This window comes from Alexandromys fortis, unplaced genomic scaffold (assembly GCF_014885135.2).
Source record: "Alexandromys fortis isolate MF-2015 unplaced genomic scaffold, M_Fortis_MF-2015_v1.1 scaffold_3, whole genome shotgun sequence".
In the NCBI taxonomy this organism is placed as follows: domain Eukaryota; kingdom Metazoa; phylum Chordata; class Mammalia; order Rodentia; family Cricetidae; genus Alexandromys; species Alexandromys fortis.
Window position 1 is genome coordinate 20,467,734 of NW_026067909.1, and position 9,794 is coordinate 20,477,527.

Sequence of the window (9,794 nt, forward strand, 5' to 3'; positions counted from 1 at the left end):
ATAAGAGGGATCGTTACTGGATTTTGGTTTTGAGGTGAGAAGTTATATCTGGAGTACAATTACTAGTGTGTTCAACTTTGCAATCTATATGTATTTGCTTTCCTGCTAAACTGGCACTTACCAATATTTGTACTTTCTTGGGATTTCCATCTGTAGACATACTCTAGTGTATATGTGGAAGCCAGTTGATCCTCTAGTGAAGAATGTTGACTTTCTTTGTCATCTTTCTCCTGCTCATTGTCTGAAGCAAACCTGGTTGTGATAATGTCCTATAAATCCCAAATATTTAATGTAAGAGGACCACATCTGCTGACAGCTCCTTTCCCATCACTCAGGTTCTCCTGAGTCAGAACTTACACAAACAAAATAGACTTCTTTTGTGCTGTTGGTCTGATAAATATAGTTTATCCATAGATAGGCATGTTGTGTACCCATTAAATGCATTTAACTGAAGCATATTTATTGATGGAGAAAAGTGGTTCCCTTAAGAGGTTAACTGAAGTTGGAGATTGCTATAGATCAGTGGTAGAGCACTTGCCTAGCATGCAGGAGGCTCTGCACTCAGTTCCTCATATCGGGGAGGGAAGGTGAAAAAAGTCCAATTATAAAACCATGCAAATTTTATGTGTCCTCCTAAAACTTACAAGTTAACATTTAATTTTTACTTATATCAAATTTTATCACATTTATATATAATATGGGAAATATATTTGTAAAACTTAATTTTACTTTTTATTATTTAGTTAGAATTGGAGAGTAATCCTCAATATTGGTAATACAGATGATTATGAAAATAGGGTTGCATTTTTTTTTAATGTGTGTTTTCTATATTGCCCTTACTGACATTAGGTGGCATTTTTCTTGCAGGCCAAGCGATGACCACTTCGTACAGATCATGTGTATCCGAAAAGGAAAGAGAATGGTTGCCCGCATTCTCCCTTTCCTCTCCACAGAGCAAGCAGCTGACATTCTCATGGCAACTGCCAGGAACCTCCCTTTCCTTATCAAGAAGGACGCACAAGATGAGGTACCCACCACGTAGGGCAACTTTTCATAGGCTTGTCAAGTTGGAAACTTTGTCTTTTAATTGCTTTTGTGTATGTAAAATATCTCTCCCTGCTCTGTTGTCAGTAGCTTTCTGTTAGCCTGGAGATTTAGTTGGATGGTGATCCACGGGTAAATTTTTGATTAAAAGATCCCTGTTTATCCTTGTAATAATTTTTCAAAGATTATCAAAATTTCTCGTACTTTTTCAAGTTCAAGACAAGAAATTGCTAAAGAATAGTATTATTGAGCATGGGACTCAGAACAACGAGATACTTCTAAGGAAACATTGTAGTTGACTACAGATTGAGTAGTAACTACCTGAATTATCTGTGCAGAAGATATGCCTATATAATGTAAAACACACAGAAAGAAATGAAAAGTTTAAATCTCATTAGAAAAATGTACCAGAATGAAAAAAAATTATATTTTAAAATTGATTAGATGTTTTAAGTTTTATTTAGGAATAGTTTGCCCGCAGGTGTTTATGTGCATTGTGTGCATAACTGGTATCCATGGAAGTCAGAGTAGGTAGTTTGTGAACCACCATTTGGATGCTAGGAATTGAATCTGGGTCCTCTGTAAAAGCAACAAGTGCTCTCTAAACAGCTAGCCCCCAAAACCAGTACATTTTTAAGAGACTCCAAGAATGAAAAATGGAATGGAGGAAAATTTTCAAGATTTGAGATTTATCCTAGAGAATAAAACATAAATGCCAAAAGAAGAGACTGCAGCAGTGGGCAGTTTTGATCATGATCTCACAGAAATTCGTCAGTGGAAGCAAGTTTGGGAAAATCTTACACATTTACTGTATGCTCACTTAATACATCTACATACCAGGTACCATTTTATGTCGCAGAAATGAAGCTAGGAATTCAAAAATACCTTCATGAAGCTTACTTGCTAGTAAAGAACACTTAGTTAACTATATAGAAAAGTTGCATATGGTAGCTCATGCCTAACTTTCCCACATTAGGGAAGCTAAGACAGAGGAGTTGCCATAAATTTGAGACTAACCTAAAAATATGTGTACGTAGAGTTATAGTTCATGCTCTCCCCCCATCTCTGTTTGTGTATATGTATGCTTACATATGTGTACATGCATGTGCTGAGTTTTTAACCTATTCAATTAAAAAATAATCTACCGTGTCCCCAAAATCCATTTTCTTGCATTAATTGCTGGTTCCAGGTGTGAGGCTTGGGATTACAGTTAATCCTGGTCTTACATCAAAGGCAAGTAACTAATAGGTTACTAGGGATACACATACCAATCTGAGCGACTCCTATTTGCCAGAATTGGTATACTTAACATCAGAAAGAAAAATTACAGCAGTAGACTGCATTAGATTTCATTTAATGGCTTCATAATACCAAAAATACATCAATCATTTATAGTGCTAGGCCAATAACTCATCTCAAAAACTAAAAAGGAAGAGTCACGTATTTATCCTGCCTTTCCACTATAGCCAGATATCCTGACACACAGTAGTATTGTAATGATTTTGTATATGGTGAGTATCCTGCTGGGAGGTAAGTGAAGGGAGAGTTGGCAGAAGGTAACAATCTTGTTTATGTTTTGTAGGTGCTGCCATGCTTACTGAGTCCCTTCTCTCTTCTCCTCTATCATCTTCCTTCAGTGACTGTCACCAGCCTTCTGCAACAGCTAATGAACCTACCTCAAAGTGCAACTGCACCAGCACCCTCCAATCCTCACCTCACTGCTGTGCTCCAGAACAAGGTGGTCTTGTCCTTCAGTGTCCTCAGCTTATATGGCATCTAAATTTGACTTAGGAGAATTATGATTACTATAGCTTTCTTCTACTCAGGAATTACATTACACTAACAAAGGCTAGAAAACAAACAGTGGTTTGGAGAAAATAGTTCTTTATGAAATTTGTGGCATCAGGCATCTAGTCTTTTTTACAATTACTCTGGTCCTCTTTAACAGTATATTTTCATACTCATGATGCTTCAGGACAGTTCTGAAATGAGTTCTTGGCATGAGGAACAAAGCTGGGTATAGATGATTAACTGCTTGTCCTCTTTGTTAGGACTTTCCCCAGGAATTCTTATACAAGTTTCTGTCCTGCTTGGTCCTACAGCTGTTCAGTCCCAACAAAACACACAGAGGCTTATATTAATTATAAACTGGTTGACCTATTAGCTCAGGCTTATTATTAACTAGCTCTTAAAACTTAAATTAACCCATGATTCTTATCTATGTTTAGCCATGTGGCTTAGTACCTTTTATCAGTAAGGCATTCTCATCTTGCTTCCCTTGCATCTAGCTAGTGTCTGCATCTCTGCCTTTCTTCTTCCCAGAATTCTCTTAGTCTTGTTGTCCCACCTATACTACTGGCCAATCAGCATTTTATTAAACCAATATGAGTGACAAATCTTTACAGTGTACAAGAGCATTATCCCACAGCACTTCCTCTTTTTTTTTCCAAGCAAGAACTCTGAATCTAATCTTCTTTGTTTTAACTTTTTTCCAGGCCATTATCAATAACAACTTGTAACCAACATTCTAAACAAAGACAAACATCCATAATCCACTTTTTTTTTTCTCATAATCCACTTTTGGCATAGGTTTCTAGGCCACTTCCTGCTGATTGAGGGTACTGATAATCTTATGGGGACCTAAAGAAAATTTAGGATTATAGTCAAGTCCTGACTGAAGTATTATATGAGCCTGGATCATCTCAGCCAATAGTCTTATATTTTTGGTTGTAAGCCCAACCTTTTTAACGGCTGAGCCATCTCTCCAGCCCCAGCCAGCAGTCTTTAGGTTGTTCTGGGTTTAGAATTCAAGAAAGTGCAACAGAGATGTTCTGAAATGTTGTATTATAATTTTCTGTGGACACAAAAGCAAAACCTCTACTCCAAAGTAACATATCTTTTGACTTAAATTTTTAAGTCAAGGCTTTTCAAAATATATAGCTTACATTAATCCCTCAGCATCTCTAATCAAGTCTTTTTTTTTTAAACTCTATTTCTTTCATTTTTAAGTCTGGTTGCCTGCCTATACTTCCTGCCTGGCTACTAGCAGGAAGTTTTTTTTTTTTTTAATATTTATTTATTTAGTATACAATACTCTGTGTGTATGCCTGCAGGCCAGGAGAGGGCACCAGATCTCATTATAGATGGTTGTGAGCCACCATGTGGTTGCTGGGAATTGAACTCAGGACCTTTGAAAGAGCAGGCAATGCTCTTAACCTCTGAGCCATCTCTCCAGCCCCTCCATGTTTTCTTAAACCAGTATGAGTGACAAATCTTTACAGTGTGTAAATCCCGCAGCAAATTCTAACCAGCCTCTGCTGAGAAGCACTGGCCAGGATTTAGCCACATGACATACCTAGCTGCAGGAAAACTACATACAGCTTTTAGTTATGTCATGTTAAAGATCCAAAGATTAAGGCAAAACTTGTGTTTAATCCCAGCATTCAGGCCAGTGGGTCTCTGAGTTTGAGGCCAGCCTAGTTTACATATTGAGGACATAAACCCTACCTAAAAAAAAAAAATCTTGTTTAGTTCAAAAACCTTTTAGAAGAAACCTAATGAAGAAAGAGGATCTTGAGTTTCTAAGCAGGCAGTGTCCGTCCTTGCCTGCCCTTTTCTAGCCTTAGGACCCTGGGTGTTTGCTGGGATGTGCAAGTGTTGATGCAGGTTTTACAGTCGTCCTAGTATTTAGATGATGTCTGGTATGTAGTAGGCACTTGTTTAGGGCCACACTAAGCGACAGAGGTGAAGTCTCAGGACCTCTTTCTTCTTTGACCTGCCATTAATAACAGGCCATCTGAGATAGGAGAGGATACCTGTGTCCCTTGGGATATTGGTGGGTTCTTAAGTGACCAGTCATGACCTTCCTATTACTTGGTCGCTATTTTAATTTTGATAAGAACAGTAACAAACCAGAAAGTCATACAGATCATGAGCCTGGTGAAAATTTGCCTGCAAATAACATTAAGGGAAGCTTTGTGGAAAAGAAAGATTACCCTCTAATATAAACCCAGGAAAATAGAATGAAATCCCAAAATATGTACCCATTTATGATCCATTATAGATATGACTTACACATTTAACCTAGTGCTGTTGGTATTTTCATTTGGTGCCCCTTAAGTGTTCATGTTGTGATAGGCATGGTAGCACATACCTTTTTGTTGTTGTTGTTTTTGGTTTTTTTTTTTCGAGACAGGGTTTCTCTGTGGTTTCGGAGCCTGTCCTGGAACTAGCTCTTGTAGACCAGGCTGGTCTCGAACTCACAGAGATCCGCCTGCCTCTGCCTCCCGAGTGCTGGGATTAAAGGCATGCACCACCATTGCCCAGCTAGCACATACCTTTTTCCCCAGCAATCTTGAGGTACAGAGGCAGGCAGATCTCTTAAGTTCAAGGACAGCCAGGGCTACATAAACCCTGTCTCAAAAAAAAAACAGAAAAAAAATCATGTTGCTGATTTTTTTAGATGCCTATTAACACTCTTTGTAAGTTTTTATACTTCAGATGAGAATATACTCTGTGGGGGGCTGGAGAGATGGCTCATTGGTTAAGAGCATTGCCTGCTCTTCCAAAGGTCCTGAGTTCAATTCCCAGCAACCACAGCCATCTGGAATGAGGTCTGGTGCCCTCTTCTGGCCTGCAGGCATACACAGACAGAACATTGTATACATAATAAATAAATAAATAAATATTTTTAAAAAAAAGAATATACTCTGTGTGTACAAACACGTGCACTTTTGGTGGTGTGCATGTAGAGACCATATGGCCAGAGGTTGACATCAGGCATCTTTCCTTGATTATTCTCTGCCTTTGCTTTTTGAGAGAAGTTCTCAGACTGAACTTGAAGTTCATCAGTTTGGCTTAGGCTGGCTGGCCACTGTACATGAAGGTCTTCAGGCTCCATCTCCCAAGCTGGGGTCAGGTGCAGATTTTTCTCATTTCTTGGGATCTTAGCTCAGGTATTTTACCAACTGAGCTATCTTCCTAGCCCCAAGAGTGTATATATATTTTCTCAGTTTTCTTTGAGCTTTGATTATTTTGTTTACCCTATGTATATTTCTCTTTATTTTTGTTAATTTGTTTTGTTTTGCTTTTTGAGGCATTGTCATGTATCCCAGGCTGGTCCCCAACCCCGAGTGTAGCCAAGGATAACATTGATCTTTTGATCCTCCTGAATGTTGGGATTGTAGGTATGATCATCACAAGTTTATGCTAGGTCAGACCTGGAACCTTGCACATGCTAGCAAAGAATGCTACCAACTGAGCTACATCTCCAGGGCACCTTGTAGTTCTTTCTCTTTTTTCTTTTTTCTTTTTTTTTCTACCTCGGGATAGGGTTTCTCTGTATAGCTATCCTGGAACTCACTCTATAGACCAGGTTGGCCTCAAACTCACAGAAATCCACCTGCCTCTGCCTCCCAATTGCTAGATTAAAGATGTGCATCACCACACTGAGCTCCAGTTCTTAATACCTTTTTTTCTTTACAAAATAACTTTACTTACTTAATTTTTTCTTCTAATTTCCATGAACTTTGACTTTTCTTCTTAATCTATTTTATTCTTAAAAATAAAAGAAATGCCAAATGATGATTATTCGTGACTGGGAAGAAAATCTTTTCAAAACAGAATAGGATAGAGAGAGGGCTTTCTGTACTTGATGTCTACTATGCCAGAAACAATCCAGAGGAAAGACAAACTCTAATGCCAGGCTTGCCTGATCCCCTACCCCTGGCTATACAAAAGCTTTCGTGAACAGCCCTTCCCATCAGTGCCAGGGTCCCATTAACTGAAGTGTAAGAGGCTTAGATGCACTGTTTTGGTTTTTGCTGTTGTTGCTTTTAGATATGTTTTATGTGCATGAGTGTTTTGTGTGTATGTACACCTTATAGATATCAGGGGATGTTTGTGAGCCATCCCGTAGTTTCTGGGAACAGAACCCTGATCCTCTACAAGAACAGCAAGTGAGCCGGGCGGTGGTGGCACACGCCTTTAATCCCAGCACTTGTGAGGCAGAGGCAGGCGGATCTCTGTGAGTTTGAGGCCAGCCTGGTCTACAAGAGCTAGTTACAGGACAGGAACCAAAAGCTACGGAGAAACCCTGTCTCGAAAAATCAAAAAAAAAAAAAAAAAAGAAAGAAAGAAAGAACAGCAAGTGCTCTTAACCACTAAGCCATCTCTTTAGCTTCTTAGATGCGTTGTTAAGCCTGATTCCATTTGGCTTCTCTTACAGTTTGGCTTGTCACTGCTCCTAATCCTCCTAAGCCGCGGGGAAGACCTACAGAGTTCGGACCCTGCTATAGAGTCAACGCAAAATAACCAGTGGTCAGTACTTGTATTTTAAATTCTTCTAAATAATCTTTGCTCTCCTTTCTCTTCCTCTTGTGCTTCTCATAACGTTTTGGGTTTTCTCTATCAGGACAGAGGTGATGTTCATGGCAACCAGAGAACTTCTACAGATACCCCAAGCGGCCTTGGCCAAGCCAATTTCTATACCCACAAATCTAGTGTCCCTTTTTTCTCGCTATGTTGACCGGCAGAAACTGAACTTGCTGGAAACAAAACTACAGTAAGTTCCAAATACATTTCACTACCTTGGTGTTTTAGACATCACACCGTGAGAGGATGAAGCTGAATGGGAGCGAAAGCTTGAGACATCCATTTAAATGTGTGTGTGTTTGCTAAAACAAATCACTGTATTGTGCACAACAGTCCCTCAGAAAATGACAGAATGCTGAGAGAACAGAAATATCTAGGGTCTTTTATTATGAGGATTCTTACAAAGATGTAGCTTTAATGCAAAAGATTGATCTTATTTTAACTTACTTATACAAAAGTTGTCTTTCTCTTCATACCCTTAGGCTGGTTCAGGGGATACGATAAAAGCTCTCCGGTGTGCCCTGTACCTCCTTTTGGCTGACACCTGCACTGCTGCCATCACCAATGGAGTGTTTTTAATGAGGGAGGGGAGGTAGCTTATGACCCAAAGGAAAGTCTTGTGGGATCGACCTATTTTCGGAGGTTAGCTCTGAATGCCAGGTTAGCTCTGAATCCCCACTGCTCTGATACTTCTGCTGGGTAATACTTCCGCTGGTTTCTTTGACCTCTGTGTTACACTTTGCATGTCCTACTTTTACTCAATTCTTCTCAATTTTGCATTTTCTTTGCCCTAGAGACACAAACATAATATCCCTTTTCCCATCACCTCTATTACAATTCAAAGTAGGTTGTAGTCTGCCAAAGGTTCTCTCCACCCTTTGAAGTCTTTTTTTTTCATCTTCCCTTATTAATATGACTATAGAAGAGCCAAAACCAAGTAGAAGTCAAGATGTAGGTAAATATACACACCCCTACACACACGTTCATGTGGTCTCCAGAGGGTCCTTAAAGAATGAGTTTTAGCTTGAAAAATATTTAGTTGACATATACCTCTAAAAATAAACCAGCTGATATATTTTTAGTCTGTTTCTGTTCCATCTTGTAATTTGGTGGATTCTACTTTTTTAATATATAAATACAGGGTACACGGCACATTACATTAAATCAAACTGTTAATTGGCTGTTGCCCAGCTCTAGGCTGAGAAGTCTTTTCTTTCTCTCTACCTGTATTTCCTTTGTTCCTGACCACCGTAATGGAAAGAGCACACACACAGCTAAGCCTTTCCTGTGATGACTACAGCGTGCTTGAGCCTGTCCCTCAAGTGCATTCACGAGTACCCAAGACGAGCCTCACGTAGAGCCTGCTTTTGCAGTGTAGCTTTGCGCGCCTGCACTGTCTTCCTGATGTGACTTCTGTAAGCCATGCTTCTGCTTCTCTTCCCCATTTCATTTAGTGTCTTGGGTAGAAGCCTCCAAATGTAGCCATGGCTGCTAAGCTTGAGCTGCTCCGCCCTTCAGTCTCCTCTACCCTGCAGCAGAACTGCTGTCCTGGCTGCTTAGTCTTGCCTGAGCCCCATCTACTGGCAGCTGGGGCCTGGGTTTGAATCTTAGGGACACTTTTCCTTCACCTTTCTTACCTTCAGCAGTCAGCCAGGATAAGGGACTTAGCTCCCTAGTGGTTGCAATTCTAAAAAACTAAATTGAATTTATTTTATATTCCCATCCTGATCCTACTTTCTGCTCTTCTCACCTTTTTGAATGTAGTCGAGACAGGCTATGATATTTAAAGAGAATAAACGTTTTTGCACATACCTAGATACGGTAAAGCCCTCCGTTACAACCAGCTGTCCTCCTCATCTTCATTTCTTCTCATTCTGTGGCCTCAGGCTCCGCCAGCTGCTCCCCAGTGACGGTCTCTAGCTCCCCTCTACCGTCTGCTGACTGTCCACTGAGCCTTTCCTACCCTCCCTTCACACCTGATCAAGTAAACACTTGATTATTTTCTTCCTTATTGTGCTTTTTGTTCAGTTCTAATTAATAAAAATAAAAGTTTCTAAATTTACATTTTTATAGGGTATTGTAAATAAAAACAAATTGTATACTTGAATATGTGTACTTGTATTTTATACCTTTTTTGTTTCTGGATTTGTTTTTAATGGGTTTTCTATCATTCTTGTATTCACTAGCAAAAATCTTAATGTTGAAGAAATGGCACTTCACCCTGAAGAAATTCACATATTTCTAGACAGATGCCCATCTCTCTTTACTTTTAAATGGCTTAGGTAGTCCTGTAAGCATTTAGCTGCCCTCGTGGTTTGTATTTCTCTTAGCTCTAGTCCTGTAGCTTTGTTTAATCTTTAAAACAAAAGGACCATCTT

General features: G+C 39.4%; 1 protein-coding gene across 1 annotated transcript in view; it reads left to right on the top strand.

Moving 5' to 3' along the window:
- Positions 1–9,523, top strand: part of Patl1 (PAT1 homolog 1, processing body mRNA decay factor) — a 32,653-nt gene extending 23,130 nt beyond the window's left edge. Inside the window, exons 15-19 of the mRNA XM_050137549.1 lie at positions 868–1,027; positions 2,627–2,782; positions 7,271–7,362; positions 7,457–7,606; positions 7,899–9,523. Of these exons, the coding sequence (XP_049993506.1) occupies positions 868–1,027; positions 2,627–2,782; positions 7,271–7,362; positions 7,457–7,606; positions 7,899–7,920 (580 nt within the window). The 3' untranslated portion in view covers positions 7,921–9,523. The remainder of the gene's footprint in view (positions 1–867; positions 1,028–2,626; positions 2,783–7,270; positions 7,363–7,456; positions 7,607–7,898) is intronic.
- Positions 9,524–9,794: the final 271 nt, after the last annotated feature.